The following is an 18,398-nucleotide window of genomic DNA, read 5'->3' as shown; positions in this document are numbered from 1 at the left end:
CCAGGAACTCTTGTGGGAGAGTGCTGCTGGTTCGTTTTCCCCCACTTAAGGGGCCCACCTAGGCCCTACAACTAAGATCTGATTCAGGCCAATCAGTACCTCTCTGCACAGTACCTCTTTAGCCCCCACTCTACCCCACCCTGGATACCTACCCAACCCATGTGCGACACCACTGCCACCATGCCATTCCCTTTACCCCCCCGCCCCAAGAAACCGAAACAGCTCAGGAGTGCATCAATCGACCTTTAATGTCCAAAAGAGGCGTGGATGCAGAGCATAGGAGATGTGGTGGGGTCTCAACCCCTGCTCCAGAAATGAGGGAGAGATGAACACAAACCAGACATTTCCAACTGGCCACATAAGTCTGGGAGGGCAGGGGGAAACATAGATTTGGACATTCATTAAAAAAGTAAAACCAAAAATCAAGCAGTCTTGTGCCCACCAAAAAGATCTGATATAGGGAACTCACTCACCATCCCAGTCCCCACCCTCCCCTGTCAGCATCAAAAAGAAAGCTCAGCACACACTAAAGGCTTGGGGAGGGGGCATTCTCCTGCCTCCCCACCAATCCCAAGGATGGAGGAAAAAAAAAAATGAGCTGGATCCCTAATCCCCTCCCTCCCCCACCCCCCCACAGCATCAACCCTACACAGAAGAGTTTTTAATGAGATTTCTAAGAATCAACAGCTCAACCAGCAATGACGCCCCCACCACCCCATCCCTGTTTGATCCACAGACAAGATTTCCCAGCGCTCCTCCTGGAATCTCCTCCCACTAGCAGCCCTGCTCTATCCCGATTCCTGGCTTCATCACTAAGACTGACCTCCTCCAAAGTTCCCCCAAAGCCCCTCAACAGCCTTTTATCACTTCCATCCCTGCCCCCCAAGAGAGGCTGCCACCACTCACAAAGTCACTTTCCCTCTCCACTGAGACCCAGCTCCAGGGTGGATGGCAGCATGGCCACTCATCCTAGACTATTCTCCTAAAGCCTTCCTGGGAGCAGACGGCCCCAGGGCAAACGGTGTCTAGGCCAGATGGTTAGGGAGGAAGTGGTGATACTCATCTTCACCCCCAAAACAGACACCCTCAGAGTTTTTTTTACATAAAGGCCCCCACACAGAACTAACTGTGCACCCTATCTACCCATACACCCTAGAGATTCCAGTCCTACCCCTCCCTCCCCTCTACCCCAAACCAAGAGACACACACACACTCTCACACACATGTACACAGAGGAGAATTATGGGAGACATTGATTTGGTTTGATTGCTAAGACCTAACTAAGGAACTAGTCACCAGAAATTCCCTTGCCAGCCTACTAACAGGGGCTGCTCTAAGAGAACTTCAGAGGAATGAGAAAACCGAGGGCTAAGCAGGGAGCAGACAGAAGGAGAGAAGAATGAAAAGAAAAGAAAAGAAAAAAAAAAAAGTCAAGCTAATCCTACCCTCGACATCCTCCTAGCATGAGCTCTGGCAGGAAGAATAAAAGAAGGTAATCCACAAAGACACAGCCCTTACTTAGAAACTCTCCTGACAAAGACAGCAAGACAAGTCTGCTCCCCACTCCCACACACCACAGACAAACACGTCTCAGGGCCCCTTAAAGAATCCAGCCCCCGCCCCACCCTCTGCCCCAAGCCGTGGAATCACAGTTCAGTGGAATATTCTCCCTGGTACTAAAATCAATCCCCCTATCCTCCTTTCACTCCCTCCCTCCTTGCCAATCCTAACACTGTCCCCCGGCAGCCTCCCTGGCCCTCCCAAAGCAGCATCCACCACCGGGAAGAGGCAGCTGCACGGTTTTAGTTCCACCTCCAGAAACCTATTTCTTTTCCCCAGCCCTCCTAGTCTTATAGGCTTTGTTGAGGGCTTTTTATTATGTATAGGGAGAGAAAGAGAAAGGGGAAGGGTGGGAGAGATTTCCTAGTGCAATAAACCAAAAAAATTTTTTAAGTCTTGAAAAATAAACATAAAGCAGCCTTCTTCCCCAGGCAACTAAACAGAAAGAAGTTTGGTTTTGTTTACTGCGACATACACATGAAATCGAGTATACAGTCCATGCAGTAGCACAGCCATTGGAGAGGACATCCTGATGCTGGCCCCAGTGCAAAACAGTCCCAGCAACGCCGCCTGCTTGCCATCGCTGCCGCCGCCACAGACACCTTCACTGCGGCTACCTAGCCTGACTTGAAGAGGAGGATTGCAACTTGACCCAAGTAAAAATAGATGAAGTGCTTTGTCTCGTGTGTAACATAGCTGCCAAAATTTCGGCCCACGATACAATGCCAGGTAGGGTTATATTTCTTGTCAAATTCCTAAAAGAAGAATAAAAAAAAAAAGAGAAGAAAGGTGATTAGGACAGCTGGAAGATGAGAAACCAGAATGACTAATTTAGTTGTTGCTTCACCCCACCCCACCCCCTGGCCTCAGTTCTCTGAACCTCAGTAGCTCAGGTTCTATGGCTGGCTAGGACACTCCTTCCCTCATGAATAATGTACCACCACAAAGGCTCCATTATTTCTCTCTAGCACTTTACACCTGATTATTTCTCTTCATTCTAGCCCACCCTGTGATTCTTCAGCAAGGGAATCAGAAAAGCCAGTGGAATAAAAGACCACTCCAGTGTCACAAAGCATGAGTAAAACAGAGGAGCAAGCCTCCCTGACTGCCGCCCACCACCTCTCACATTCCTAAACCAGCATTCCCAAACACCAAAAACCAGCGACCTAGAGCGAAGCATGGGACCAAACATCAGGAGTACCAGGAAGTAATTCTGGGTCAACATTAAAGGCCCTCCAGTGTGTCAGGTTCTATGTGGACTGTAAGCTCCAGAACAAAGACCTCAGCCATGAGATCAAGGCAATTCCCTCATTTCTCTCAGGGGTACATGTTCAGCATCAAAGCCAACTAGGAAATCCTTGCCACCTAATCAGATAGGCAGTTCCCTGCCACCCTGTGGACACAACAGGAAACAGATGGCTCAGTTCTAGTTGCATTCTGCCATGATCATGAACAGACAGCAGCCCTCCACCATGGGCCCAGCAATGCTGCCAAACCTAGGGCTCTGTCCCCCAGGTGCTCAACCTACGATGTTTTTAGCCTCGTCACAGCTCCCACACTACATGACTCCAAAAGGTATTAGGAAACAGTGGAAAGGTCATGGGTCACCAAATCAAGCTTTATTCCTGACTAAAGGCTCTGTGTAACATAGGAGAGCACTACAGTCACTTCCTTGGGTCTCATTTTCCCATCAGCAAAACAAGAAAGCAGAACCAGATATAATCTAAGGACTCTTCTGGCTCTGGGAGTCCATAATTCCAGATTTCTTCCTGAACAGGACAGAAAAGCCATCACTCAACAAGGAACCAGAACCCCTAACAGCCCCGCTGACTCTGCACCCCTTTGATCTGCACACAGAAAAAGTCTCTCAGGACTCGTTCCCCTTTCTCATCCCCTGCATCTGGGTAGGAAAGTTCTGTAAAACTCACGGACACCCTACCACCTGCGTGCACCAAAATGCCATGACTCTTTGGCAACATTGGGATACCAAAAGTGAGACTATGAAAGACTGGGACTATGCCACCAATGGACATGGATCCTGACTGGGAATCAGGGACTCTGGGTACCACCTCTCACTTCTGGCTCAGCTGCTTCCTTACCACGTTAACTATATCCATTCACCCATTCATTCAGGAACTAAGCCTACTGTCCCAATACTGCTCATTTAAAAAATACATACATATACTCAAGCCTACCCTTTCTTAAGACGGTAAGGAGGAGGTAATGGAGTACAAGAATCCTTTTTAAGAGAAAGAAAACCTCCTACATAATGATGATTACTATAGGGATATCCTGCTTTAAAATGATGCAACTTCCTAAAAATTTATATATGATTTTTTCCATTCAAACATCCTTGATCTCATTTTAAATAGTTTTGAATTGGGACAGTTATATTTAATCCTGAAGCTTCACTCTGATGTTCTATAGTCATACAGTTATCTGTAAACACACACACACACTCCAACAGAGTTCCTGTTAACAGCTCTTAAAGTGAATGATTTAGTAAATAAGAATCACTCCCTGAGCTGTCTGCTTTGCCAGTTCTTAGGGTTCTGTTTGCATGGAATATACCTAATGTCCTGTGTCCCCAACTCCAGCCCTCCCTGGGACACAGCTCAGCTCTCCACCCCTACCCCTGGACCAGCAGCCACAGCTCTCCTACCACACCTTCTTGATATAGGCAGCAATGTCCTTCTCTATGTTGTACTTCTCCATAGCCTGCGTGGCACAGTCAACGGCATCTTGTTGCATGTCCTCAGACATGTCTGCGTTCTTGATCACTGCCTTCCGGTCAGACATCGTGACACTGCAGAAGAAGCAGAGAGATGAGGTTGCAACCCCATACTCTGGGCATGAACTGTAGCAGATGGGTGTGGGGCCTCCTTGGGGGAGGCAAACACAGAAGGTTAGGGCAGCAGAAAACACAGACATGAGGCATTAGAAGAGGGAACTCCTAAGATTTTAGCAGAGACATGATCACCTAGCCTGAGAAACAAAAGGTAAATAATAAGACATAATAAACCATCAATTTTTACCACATATAAAATGAGGCTTTTCCAACTCTAAATTTAACTATTTCCATTATTTTTTAATAGCACCAATAGCCAAGATATTACAATGTACCATCGATCAGTTGTGTCCTTGAGCAAGTTACTTAACCTTTGTGCTATCGTTCCACCATCTTAAAATGGGGACTTCAGAGTTAACCCACGGGTAAACCAGGTGGTTTTAACACTTGAACATAATAAGCCCTTGATTTAATGACCATTATTACATCACTGGTATCACAGTGGAAAGATGAATCAGGCTTGCCTTCTGGTCCTGTGAACTCTTGTGGTTTTGGATAAATCACTTCATCTTTTTGCATTTGATTATTTCCATTTTAGCAACAAGGATAGTTCTCTATCAGAGGTTGTTAGGATAAGGATTAAAGTTATATGAGAACATTGCAAGCAAGGACAATCTATATACAGTGGTCTATCACATTAGTCAGATTCAGCCTGACACCTGCTTTTGTAAATAGATTTATAGAAACACACTCCAATGGCAGAGTTGAGCAGTTACAAGAAACTATATGACCTTTAAAACCTAAAACATTATCTGGCCCTTCACAGAAATATTGCCAAACTCTAGGTTACCAATGCCCAGTGGTGACAGAGACAACAAAAGGTGAAGAATTCTTATTTTAACAGCACTGTTTTGTATCCCTGCCATCTAAGCCATGGCATTCATCCTATAGCAACCAGAGTTCCAGGGCGGACCCTTGCAGGGTCCCTTCTTAGGATGACAGAAATTCCAAAAGGACTGGCCAGGACCTGCCTGGCAGTCTATAACAAGTGAGGTGCTATGCAGGAGCAGAGGAGATGAACTGCAAAATTCTATCCTCTGTCCTTGACCAGAGTCCCATCCCAAAGAGCAGTAGCAATCCGCCCCACTTCCTTACACACAACTACTCTCCAAATTGCCCAGCAGACAAAAGATGCTGTCATTCCAGCCCTGTCTGATACAAGCTACACATGGACCTGTCTGCTCAAGGACAGGAATGCTATCATTCCAGACCACCTTGATCTGAGTTCCCATTAGCCTATGGGCTGAAAAAAGCAGAATTCATGACTACTTCTTCGGCCTGCACCAGATGTGAAAAACGTAGGCATACCAAGCAGCCCTTCAGTGCATCTGGGGCACCTTTGTCCCGCATCGTCAAATTAAGGAGGGCCGGTTCCACTTCAGTAAAGGCTGGCAGGGCAAAAGGTTAATGTCCCAGCAACCTCTGCTTCCACACTCCGGAGAGGAAAAGTCAGAGCCTTAAGAGGAGTCCATGAGCATCAGCTGGGGTTGAGGAAAAGATCAGGAGAACCCTGTTCAAGGCCTACCTATTCCAGCTGGGGAAAATCAACATCTTCATTTTAAAAAGCAATGTTGAAGTAACACAGCAACTTCAAAGGGTCTGAGCAAAGGCCGAGGGAGTGGCGCAGAATGTTCTATTACAAGGCTCCTTAAGTGTCAAGAAAACGAGTGTCACCTGGTGGCCTATCCTAGGTTACCACTCAGAAGGGGGCACTGTTTACAAATGGGTTGGGTGGGGGTGGGGCTTGGTTAAAACTGTATGAAATCAGCCCCCGGCAAGCTCACCTGCTCCACTGCCTCATTTCGCCCCCCCCCCCGCCCCAAAGTCCAAAGGAACAACTTTGTCACAGTAATTAGAAGCCACCTTACCCTCCAGAAGAGCCTGCAGTTACATAATGTTGGTCTTGTGACTACAATGCCACAATTCTTCACCCCCGGCCCCCAGGCGTTTGAGTGTTGAGGCCGAGCCCCAGCCTCCCCTGTCCAAGGTGCCGGTGAGGAAAGGACAGGGAGGGGCCGGTGTAGCCCCTCCTCCCTGAGAGAAAAATAAAAGCCAGGAACCTGGGCCTCCAGATTGAAGGATGACCAGAGGGCCCCAGGCCAGCTGCCTCAGTCACGAGCCAAGGGCTCCTCTGAAAGGCGAAGAGAGCACTCCAGGACAGCTCCCCTTCCTCCATCCCCGGCCCTGCGACAAAAAGGCCGAGCCTCCGAACGACACCGCCCGCCCTCCCCAGCCCCCAACGCACAAACGCCTGTATTACCAAGCCTTCGGATCCCCAAGGGGCCGCCTCCCTCCACCACCCCATCCTCCAGAGGGCTGCGGTCCCGAAGGCCAGCACCAGGGCCCAGAGAAAGCATCCTCCCCCCCCCCCGCGCCCCGGCCCCCACCTCCGCCCTGCCGGCCGGCCGCCCTCCCCCGCCTGGCCTGGAGCAGCGCCGGAGTGACTGGCGTCCTCCCTGCAGGAAGGACGCCCCAGAGGGTGGCGGCAGCGGCGGGAGGAGCCGCGTCACGCCCGAGTCCGCTCCACCGCTCTCCCCCGGCCCCGACACCAGGGGCCTCCGCGCGGCGCAGGGAGACTCCCGGGGGACTGGGGGGGGGGCACACCTCCGCAGCCCGGGGCCCCGGCCGCGCCCCCAGGGTCGCGAGGGCACAGGGTGGTGCAGCCCTGGGCGGGAGAGGTGCCGGCGGCGTCACGCCGAAACCCGCCCGGCTCCGGGCCGCCGCCCCCACCCACCGCTCACCTTCACGGGGCGAGTCCGCACCAGGCCCCGGGGGAGCAGCGATGGCCTGAGGCAGGGCGCGGGCAGGGCGGTGTACCCTCGGCTCCTCCGGCAGCAGCCGCCGCCGCCGCCGCCGCGGTCTCCGGCTCCCGCAGGCCCGGGCCGAGCGCCGCCGTCCGCCCTCGAGCTTTCCCGGCCGCCCGCGCTCCGCCTCGCGCCCGCTTGCCCGCCCGCTGGCCCCGCTCCGCGTTGACGCTTCACAGCTCCGCTCCGCTCTGCCGCTGAGCTCGCCCGACGCGCGGCCCCCCCTGAAATAGCGCCCCGCCCCCGCCCCCCCGCCGCGCGCGCCGCCGTCCGCGCTCCCCATTGGCTGCGCCCGCCCGGCCCCGCACTGCGGGCTTCTCCCCGCGCCGCTCTCGCCCCACATCTTGTTTCCTCCCACAATGCCTCGGGGCGGAGGGAGGGGGGTGGGGAGGGGGAGCGGGAAAGGGGTGGGGGAGGGAGACTTGGCCTTAAGGAGAAAAAAAAGAATACAAGACCCCCCCTACACCCGGGGCTGGAGAGGCCAGGCCTAAAAAGGCATAAAGAGGCGAAGTTCAGAGAGAGGGAAAGAGAGGGAGGGGCGTAAAGACCCCAATCCGAGGGAGAATAAAGGGAAGAGAGGGGAATGGAGAGTTCCCTCTCCATTCCTTCCCAAAACCGTGGGAAGGAAAGAACTGCCAGGCCTGCCAGTCTTACCGAGAGGTGAAGCCGTAAAGAGCCCCAGGGCTCCCCTCCCCTCACTTTCTGGGAAGGCCCCTTCCCCATCCTGCTCAGCCTTTGTTCCAGAGCCTCAAGGCCGCAGGACCCAAGTTCCCATCTGGGGCCCCAGCTGCTATTTATCTTTGAGAGCAAAGGAGGCAAGCCCTAAGCGCAGTTGTGAGAAGGGAGATTTGTCTTTGGCCCACAGGCCCCTGGAAGAGAGATGAGAGTAGCCATTTCTGGTCAGTCGGCCCCTACCAGTCTGGTTAGGCAAGACTGAAGCGTGTGGAAACAACCCTTTTGGTTTGCAGAGGTGCAAACCAAAGCACGCTCAGCTGCCAGGGGCCTTAAAATTCACCCCATCCATATTCCTCACCTTGTAAAGGACAGAAACAAGGAACAGAGAGGGCAGAGCTTTTGCCAGGTCACCAAAGGTCTGGCCTGGACTTGGCTTCTAGGCTGAAAAGTGGCCCTTTTAGGCAGCAGCCCCTCTGATGGCTGGAACAGGCTGTTTGTGGGAGTGTGTATAAAGGCCTGGGCACACTGGGGGCGGGGGATGCCTGCCCTCGGCTCCACCCCACCCCACCCACCTCCAGAGAAGAACAGGAAACAGCTGCTCTTTTCTTCCCCTGTGTTTCACAACAGTGTCTACCTAAAGGAATGGTGAGCGTCTTTATTGAGAGCCAAGCACTTGGGCCACACAGTGAGGATTCAGAAGCTTCTGATCATTCCTATCAGTTTCCCTTCGTGGTGGGGAAGTCAGACTTGTTCTGGCCCTGGCCTGCTCTGATTTGGAGCTTCGTAATTTAGTGTTCATTATGTGCTGGGGGAAAAATCTGGAAAATGATTCCTTCCCACTTCTGCTTTCTCAGCCTACTCTATCATCTTGCAGCCTCAATCAGGAGATTTCAAAAGAAATAGGCAAAGCCTGAGGGGCCCTCTCAACCAAGGGTATTCTGATGTCAGCCTCTTGTGAATGAATGGGGGGCGGGGCACACATGGGGAGAAGAAAGCTGCCTCTTAAAGGAGTTAGTGAGGTGCCCGCAATTACACAGCTGGTCAAGGGCAGTATTTGATTCCAGGCTATCTGTCCCAGTGTCTACACTTTTAGCCTTTCCACTGCCCTCCCCCTGACCGAGAGAATGTAAACCAGGGGTTGGGTGCAGTTCCTGTCGTGGCTCAGTGGTTAACGAATCCGACTAGGAACCATGAGGTTGCGGGTTCGGTCCCTGGCTTGCTCAATGGGTTAAAGATCTGGCATTGCCGTGAGCTGTGGTGTAGGTCACAGACGCTGTTTGGATCCCACATTGCTGTAGCCCTGGCCTAGGCCAGCAGCTACAGCTCCGATTAGACCCCTAGCCTGGGAACCTCCATATGTTGCAGGAACGGCCTAGAAAAGACAAAAAATAAATAAATAAACTATATCACCATTTCCTAAGCTTATCTGACTCCAAAGACCTTTCTTATCCAACTATTAACATCTCCAGGAGTTCATGTCGTGGCTCAGTGGTTAACGAACACAACTAGCATCCATGAGGACGCGGGTTTGATCCCTGGCCTTACTCAATGGGTCAAGGATCCGGCGTTGCCATCAGCTGTGGTGTAGGTCGCAGATGCAGCTCGGATCCTGCGTTGCTATGGCTCTGATGTAGGCTGCCAGCCATAGCTCCGATTGGACCCCTAGCCTGGGAACCTCCATATGCTGAGAGTGCGGCCGTGAAAAAGACAAAAAGACCAAAAAATAAAATAAAATAAAATAAAGCATATCTAGGAACTACTACTCCATGGGACACAGTTTGGGAAACGTGTGCTATGTTAATGACTGCTATTTAAGTAAGCTGCTTACTGTTAAGGATAATTACTACGCAACACAATAACATATAATTAAGTTCTACTTAACTTGGTGGACATTTCTTTTTGATGCTGCTATATGTTCGTGATTGCCCAGTTTTCTGTAAGAGAGCCATGTCTTAAGATTTCAAAATCAACTTGGGCGCATATGGAGGTTCCCAGGCTAGGGGTCCAGTCGGAGCCACAGACAGAGCCACAGCCACGCAGGATCCAAGCCGCATCTGCAACCTACACCACAGCTCTCGGCAATGCCGGATCCTTAACCCACTGAGTGAGGTCAGGTGTCAAACCTGCGTCCTCATAGATGCTAGGTTAAAAAAAACAAATAATAATATCTGCTTTATAGAGTTATGAGAAAAATGCATGAAAAACTCTTGGCACAATGCCCAGTCCATTTAAGTGATTAATAAATGTTAGCTATCATCAACATCTCTCTTCCAGGTTTGTTTCCCTTTCCCGTCTTTCTCATCTCAGGTCACAGCCCCCTTATCCACCCAGGTGCGGAGTCAGAAACCTGCCAGCCCCCCTGTGTCTCTCCCTCCCCTACCACACCTCCATCATCACTCAACTTCCTGCTTTCTTTTTTTTTTTTTTTTTTTTTTTTGTCTTTTTGCCTTTTCTAGGGCCACTCCTGCGGCATATGGAGGTTCCCAGACTAGGGATCCAGTCGGAGCTGTAGCCACTGGCCTACGCCAGAGCCACAGCAATGTGGGATCTGAGTCAGGTCTGCGACCCACACCACAGCTCACAGCCACACCAGATCCTTAACCCACTGAGCAAGGCCAGGGATCGAACCTGCAACCTCATGTTCCTAGTCATATTCGCTAACCACTGAGCCACGATGGGAACTCCAACTTCCTGGCTTTCTGTAGCCCCTGCCCTCTCGTTAGGACTGCCTGCTCATGAATACTCTGCCTGCATCTGGCACTCAGCATCACTTCCAGCTGGTTCCCAGCCCCCGTTCTTGGCTGCTCCTACCCAACATGGACCCTGCAGTGATCTATCTAAAATGCAAATCTCCCAGGCACTTCCCTCGTTCCTGCTCAGAAAAAAGACCATGCTCTTTCCCATAATAACCCATCTCTTCTTCCCCTACCCCTCTGCAACCACACACGCTGGTGCTGGGCCTTCCTGCCTCATCTCCTCACACTTCCCATCTCCCTCTTCAGGCTCTAGTAACACCATCCGCTGTTGCCTGTGGTTTCCCCCACACCCAGATTCCACACCTTTATTCCTGTGGTTCTCTTGCCTGTGAGGCATGTGGCTTTCTTTCCTGCCTAACGTTTTGTCTTCTACGGAGCCTTCCCTGAATCCCCCTCCTCTGTGTTTCTCCGTGGAACATCCAGGGCTTTTCACTGATCTCATTCTTTTTTTTGGCCACCTGTGCAGCATGCAGAATTTCCCAGGCTTGGAGTTCCTGTTGTGGCGCAGCAGAAACGAATCCAACTAGGAACTGTGAGGTTGCGGGTTCGATCCTTGGCCTTGCTCAGCGGGTCGAGGATCCAGCGTTGCTGTGAGCTGTGGTGTAGGTGGCAGACCCAGCTCGGATCTGGCGTTGTTGTGGCTGTGGTGTAGGCCAGCGACTACCGGTCTGATGAGACCCCTAGCCTGGGAACCTCCATATGCCACAGATGCGGCCCTAAAAAAAAGCAAAAAAAAAAAGAAAAGAATTCCCCAGGCTTGGGATCAGGGTTCAGCCCATGCCACAGCAGTGACCCAAGCCACAGCAGGAATAACCTTGGATCCTTAACCACGTGGCCGCCAGGGAACTGTCACTGACCACGTTCTGTTAGACTTGTCTGTCATGTTTGTTGTTCCGGGCAGGCAGGGATCACATTATTTATGTGGGGGCTGCAGGAGCTGACACGGTTCTTGGAACATGGGAAATTCTCTGTATTAGTTAAAGTGATCATGCCCATCAATGGCTGAAAAATCCAGCTTGGAAGGACACACTTCATCCCTTCTCCACTCAGAAAACCTTGTCCGGGCTCTTCCATCTCTTTCCCTAGAACCAGCAATGCAATCTGTTTACACTGGGCCTTCCTGCCCAGTGCAAGTTGCTAGTTAAGGTAAATCATTATCAGCCCTGGGGAAAGTCCAAGCCTGATTTCTGAATTGCTTTCCTCCTCATACCCTCTGGCTTTGGGGCTGATATCCTTAGACCTTACATTTCCCACCCCAGCTGACCGAGTCATCTAGAGAAAAGAGACCATGGCAGTGACAGAGGTCATCCCACCAGACCCTTTAGCTGTTGACCCTTTAGCCTTGAGAGCTCCAGGAGGATGGAGAAGGGTGGGAACACACACACAGACACTCCGATTGCCACGCAAACCCTGGTGCCAGTCCCTTCTGCCAAGCCCCACTAGGAAAACCTAAGGAAGAAACAATGTGACCAGAACTACTGGAATTTGCCCCAATTCCTTGCTAATTTCTTGGGTCACTTTGCAAGACATACTTCCCTAGGCAACCATTTACCAAACCCCAAATATTGCCCCTCCCCCTCCCCCTCCTCCCCAATCCCCTGAAACTTAGAGGAGCCAGCCAAGGTCACCCACATGACTGGGAGCTGGTGAGGTGAGCACTGGACTGGGAGTCAAAGGAGAAGTCCTAAGCCCAGTTTGTCTCTGGTCAAATCATTTCTCTAAGGTTCTTATCAGCCCCAAAGTCTATGATTCTCGGATTTCAATACCCCATTCCAAAGAACACATTCCCTGTGGATGGAATGAATTTCTCAGGCTGGGAGCCTCTATCTCAGGCCATGTTTAAATGCCCTTTTTCTGAGTTTCCATTGTGGCTCAGCGGGTTCTTTCTCTTGTCCACACAGTCCTAATCCAAAGAGCTGTTCTCTACACTCAACCACTCAGCAAAGTTGGGATAAAATTTTTGTTCATCTTTTATTCCCTCAACTAACATAGCAACTTGACATAGTTAAGATTTAATGACTCTTTATGGAGTTCCTGTTGTGTCTCAGCAGAAATGAAAAGGACTAGTATTCATGAGGATGCAGGTTTGATCCCTGGCCTTGCTCAGTGGGTTAAGGATCCAGTGTTGCCGTGAGCTGTGATGTAGGTTGCAGACGCGGCTCAGATCCCATGTTGCTGTGGCTCTGGAGTGGGCTGGTGACTACAGCTCTGTTTAGACGCCTAGACTTGGAACCTCCATATGCCACGGGTGAGGGCCTAAAAAGGACAAAAAGACCAAAAAAAAAAAAAAAAAGATTTAATGACTCTTTAGCGCTTCAGTTAAAATTTAAGGGAGGGAGTCCCTGTCATGGCTCAGTGGAAACGAATCTGACTAGCATCCATGAGGATGCCAGTTCAGTTCCTGGCCTTGCTCAGTGGGTTAAGGATACGGTGTTGCCATGAGCTTGTGGTGTAGGTTGTAGATGCGGCTTGGATCTGGCATTGTTGTGGTATAGGCCAGCAGCTGTAGCTCCAATTCGACCCCTAGCCTGGGAACTTTGATAGGCCACAGGTGTGGCCCTAAAAAGACAGAAAGATAAAATAAAATAAAATAAAATAAAATAAAATAAAAAATAAAATAAAATAAAATAAAAAATAAAAAAATAAAACAAAGCAAATGGTTACCAAGAAGGAAACAAAGAGAAGATGGAAGCAGTGGTTTCTGGGTCATGACAACTTATAATTTAGGAGTCTTCCTCCTTCATTGTCTGGACAATTCTAAGGAATCGTGCCCCCTGACATGGGAGAACCAAGGATATGGAACGTATCAGCCCTTGGACATCCAACTTAGGGTTCTGGGGTGCAAGAAACACAGGAAGAACAAAACAGGACCTGAATAGCTCCCCCTGACTCCAGGGAGCAGGAGCCATGGAATAGTTTCCCCAGGGCACCCCGGTGTGGCACATCACTGGCTCTTTCCTCGAGTCACCCTACTTCCAATGCGAATTCCCAAAGAAGGGCATCTGAAAGGACAAATTGGGTCGTGAGACCACCTTTGGGTCATGGAAATGAAGGACAGCCTGACAGAAGGAAAAGCCACACGCAGTCACATGAAGCAGGAAAAAGGGTACTAGGCAGGCAAAACCCACAGAGAACCTCAAGGGCGGGAGCCGAGGTTATAGAGGGAGATCCTTGTCCCCACTGCCATAAAAACCTGCGCTGTGCTCCCTCATGCTCAGTCCCTTCGAGGGTGCGGGAAATGTTGAAATGAGCTCTAAAAAATGAGGTCGCACAAGTTTGCCTCCCTTTTTGAGGACAATTTTGGAAGCAAACCCTGTCTTGTCAGGCAGAATGTGGTATATCCAGTTGGCAAAACTTTTTTAAAAATATCTCACTAGGAAATGGAGACCCACCTTACGTCTCAATGTAATAAGGTAATTGTGTGTGTGTGTGTGTGTGTGTGTGTATACACACATATTCACACTATATATACACACACAGAGAACAACTTTATATGTGTTATTACTTATATATATATATAAGGTAATTGTATATATATATGCTATATATATACATACACATATATATGAAACAACTTTATTGAGATATAGTTCACATACCATGAAATTCATCTTTTGTTTTGTTTTGTGTTTTAGGGCCGTACTTGCAGCACATGGAGGTTTCCAGGCTAGGGGTCGAATTGGAGCCACAGCCACCAGCCTATGCCACAGTCACAGCAACGTGGAATCCGAGCTGGTCTGTGACCTACACCACAGCTCACGGCAACACCAGATCTCCAACCCACTGAGCGAAGCCAGGAATCGAACCCGAATCTTCATGGATACTAGACAGATTCGTTTCCACTTCACCATGATGGGAATTCATCTTTTTTAAGTGCACAATTCAGTGGTTTTTAGTGTATTCATAGAGCTGAGCAACCATCACCATTTTATCTAATTTTAGAACATTTTCACCGCCTCAAAAAGAAATCCCAGGGGAGTTCCCAGTGTGGCTTAGCAAGTTACAAACCAATGAGTATCCATGAGGATGCGGGTTTGATCCCTGGCCGTGTTCAGTGGGTTAAGGATTTGGCATTGCCATGAGCTGTGGTGTAGGTTGCAGACGAGGCTTGGATCCCAAATTGCTGTGGCTGTGGCTTAGGCCAGCAGCTCCACCTCCAATTTGACCACTAGCCTGGGAACTTCCATATGCTGCTGCTCTAAAAAGCAAAAAAAAAAAAAAAAAAAAAAAAGAAAAGAAAAGAAAGAAAGAAAGAGAAAATCCCATGCTCATTGGCAGTCATGCCTTGTCCCCTGCTTCGATCCCCGCTAATCTACTTTCTGTCTCTATGAATTTGCCTATTCTGGACCTTTCATATAAATAGAATCATAAAGTATATGATTATATTCTTTTGTAGCTGTCTTATTTTACTTTGTATAATGTTTTCAAAAGTCACCCATGGTGTAGCACGACTCTGCTTCTTTCCTTTTTATGGCTGGTGAATATTTCATTGTATGAGCATACCATATTTTGTTTATCCACTCATCAGTTGATGAACATTTGAGTTTTTTCCACTTTTTAGCTATTATGCATAATACCTCTATAAATATTCACATACAAGTTTCGTATGGATATATGCTCTCAGTTGTCTTGGATATACACCTAGGTGTGGAATTGCTGGGTCTAACGCTTAACTTTTTGAAGAATGGTCAAACTGTTTTCCAAAGCAGCTGCACCATTCTAATTCCTACCAGCAGTGTGTCTGTGTTGTGATTTCTCTACATCATCACCAACATCTGTTATTATCTGTCTTTTTTTAAATTACAGCCACCCTAATGTGTGTGAAGTGGTATCTCATTGTGGTTTTCATTTGCATTTCCTTGATAGCTAATGATGTGGAGCATCTTTTCATGTGTTTATTGGCAATTTGCATATTTTCTTTGGAGAAATGTCCATTCAGATCCTTTACTCATTTTTAAAATTGTTTCCTTTTTATTATTGAGTTGTCAGGGTTTTGTTTTGTTTTTTTTTTTGTCTTTTCTAGGGCCGCTCCCTCAGCACATGGAGATTCCCAGGCTAGGGGTCTAATAGGATCCGTAGCCACTAGCCTACACCAGAGCCACAGCAACGCCAGATCTGAGCCGCTTCTGCAACTACACCACAGCTCACGGCCACGCTGGATCCTTAACCCACTGAGCAAGGCCAGGGATTGAACCCGCAACCTCATGGTTCCTAGTCGGATTCGTTAACCACTGCGCCACGACGGGAACTCCAATTTTTTTCTTTCTTTATTAGAGTATAGCTGATTTACAGTGTCGTATCATTTTCTGCTGTACAGCATAGTGACCCATTCATACATATATGTATTCTCTTTCTCATACCATCATGTTCTACCCCCAGAGATTGGACATAGTTCCAGTAGGACCCCATTGCTCCTCCATTCCAAATGTAACGGTTTGCATCTATCAACCCCAAACTCCCTGTCCTTCCTGCTTCTTCCCACCTCCCTGGCAACCACAATCCTCTCTCCCTGTCAGTGATCTGTTTCTGTTTTGTAGAGAGGACCGGTTGTGCCGTATGTTAGATTTCACATACAAGTGATATCACATGGTATTTGTCTTTCTCTTTCTGACTTACTTCACTCAGTAAGGGTTCTTTATATACTCTAGATATTAGACCCTCATCAGAGATACGGTTTACAAATATTTTCTCCCGTGCTGTGGATTGCATTTGCACTACCTGGATCGTAACCTGTGAAGCACTGAAGATTTTAATTTTGATGAAGACCAATTTACTTATGTCTCCTTTTGTCCCTTGTGCTTGTGAGGTCATGTCCAGGAAATCATTGCCGAAGCCAAGATCGCAAAGATGTGTCCTTTATTTTCTTCTGAGAGTCTTAGCACTTTCTTTTTTTCTTTTCGTCTTTTGTCTTTTTAGGGCCACACCCTTTATTTCTTTAAGCTCACATCTTTCATTCCTGATTTTAGTAACTTGAGTCTTCTCTTTTTCTTTCGGTCAGTCAGGCTAAAGATTTGTCAATTTCGTTCACCTCTTCAAAGAAGCAAATTTTACTAGTTTTTTTCTCTTGCCTTTCTGTTAATAAGGTGGTTTTTCAGCACTCAGATGATACAAGCTGCTTAGGTCAGGGGAAGCTCAGGCTGGGACTCCTCCTTTGAGCAGCTAGATTCAAATTCGGCCTTTGTCTACTTCCCTCTAAACCAGGGTTCTCTCTGTTGTAGTGCCTCCCTCATCGCCCTGGAGTGATATGACAAAGACAGAAACTGCATTGTTACTTGGGGGCTGTGAGGAACAACAGTTCCATTAAATCCATAAACATTTCTTAAACGCCTATTACAAGCTCTGTGGAAGGCACCAAGAGGGACAAAGATGAGAAGCCAGAAGCAGCCTCAGACTGTCCAAGGTCACTGTCTAATTGGGGAGGCATACGTGTTCACAGCCAACTTTCACACAGCAGCCTACAATGAGGGCTATGACTGAAAGGGAGCAAAATACTCTTGTGGGGGAGTTCCCGTCGTGGCGCAGTGGTTAACGAATCTGACTAGGAACCATGAGGTTTGCGGGTTCAGTCCCTGCCCTAGCTCAGTGGGTTAACAATCCGGCGTGGCCGTGAGCTGTGGTGTAGGTTGCAGACGCGGCTCGGATCCCACGTTGCTGTGCCTCTGGCATAGGCCGGGGGCTACAGCTCCGATTCGACCCCTAGCCTGGGAACCTCCATATGCTGCAGGAGTGGCCCAAAGAAATAGCAAAAAGACAAAAAAAAAAAAAAAATACTCTTGTGGGGCTGAGGTGGATGATTGATCTATCTGGAAGAGTTGGGGAACCTAACAGTTGGCATTTGAGGCACATCTTGAAGCCTGGTGGGATTTGGGGCACTGGGGGCGGGGGGCGGGGACGAGTGGAGGGGGAAGAGAAGGAGGAAAAGTTCTTCAGCTGGAAGAAGAGGCACACAAGCCAAGTCAGGGAATGGTAGGAAGCCAGACCTGGCAGGGAGAGTGTGCTGGGGAGAGAGGAGCAGGCTGGAGAGAAAAGCTAGGGCCAGACTTTGGAGGAGCCGAAAAGATGCGCTAAGGAAGTAAAACTTTGGAGTTCCCGGCGTGGCTCAGTGGTTAATGAATCCGACTAAGAACCATGAGGTTGTGGGTTCCATCCCTGGCCTTGCTTGGTGGATTAAGGACCCGGCATTGCCGTGAGCTGTGGTGTGGGTCTCAGACGCAGTTCAGATCCCGTGTTGCTGTGGCTCTGGCGTAGGCTGGTGGCTACAGCTCCGATTCGACCCCTAGCCTGGGAACCTCCATATGCCGCGGAAGCGGCCCCAGAAAATGGCAAAAAGCCAAAAATAAATAAATAAATAAAGTTGCACTTGCAGCTCACACCTGTGGCTTTCCTTATATTGCTATCAAACAGCAAGCCTCCACACAAAAGCAAAAAACATCTTTCCAAAATGCTCATCCGAACACGTTCACACATCTTAAGATCTTTCAGTGGCTTATCATTGTCTTTAGGATAAAGTCCCTTCCGGTCTTTATCCTTTCAAGCCTTCCATGACCCAGTGCCTGCCTTGCCCTCCAGCCTCATCTTTAACTTCCTCTTTCCTCCACCTGCCGCTTGCACCCCTTTCAGTTCCTTAAAGGCACGAGGTGCTCTCTAGCCTCTGGGCCTTCATACATGCTCTTCCCTGTGCCTGGCACACGCTCTCCCGTCTCGGGTGGCTGAATGCTTCACTTTGTCAATCCAGCCTCAGTGTAACCACATCTC

The 18,398-nt window shown here is 49.2% G+C and overlaps 1 protein-coding gene across 2 annotated transcripts; it reads right to left on the bottom strand.

Moving 5' to 3' along the window:
- Positions 226-8,368, bottom strand: DYNLL2 (dynein light chain LC8-type 2). 2 transcript variants are annotated; one of them, XM_021067271.1, is made up of 3 exons: positions 8,246-8,368; positions 4,228-4,366; positions 226-2,315 (listed from the first exon to the last, which is right to left on the bottom strand). In XM_021067271.1, exons 2-3 carry the CDS (start codon positions 4,357-4,359, stop codon positions 2,178-2,180), a joined length of 270 nt encoding a protein of 89 aa, XP_020922930.1. In that variant the 5' UTR covers positions 4,360-4,366; positions 8,246-8,368; the 3' UTR covers positions 226-2,177. The 2 variants fall into 2 exon arrangements, with proteins under 2 accessions (XP_020922930.1, XP_003131683.1); XM_003131635.5 differs by lacking the exon at positions 8,246-8,368 and adding an exon at positions 7,150-7,415.

The sequence above is a fragment of the Sus scrofa genome, chromosome 12, assembly GCF_000003025.6.
Source record: "Sus scrofa isolate TJ Tabasco breed Duroc chromosome 12, Sscrofa11.1, whole genome shotgun sequence".
In the NCBI taxonomy this organism is placed as follows: Eukaryota; Metazoa; Chordata; class Mammalia; order Artiodactyla; family Suidae; genus Sus; species Sus scrofa.
This window is presented reverse-complemented; position numbering and strand designations above follow the sequence as displayed.

Excerpts from the sequence above, each read along its gene's own strand:
- DYNLL2 (XM_021067271.1), bottom strand. The coding sequence starts at position 4,359 with ATGTCTGACCGGAAGGCAGTGATCAAGAACGCAGACATGTCTGAGGAC. Across the intron at positions 2,316-4,227 it reads TTGCTGCCTATATCAAGAAG|GAATTTGACAAGAAATATAA; the intron begins GTGTGGTAGGAG and ends TTCTTCTTTTAG.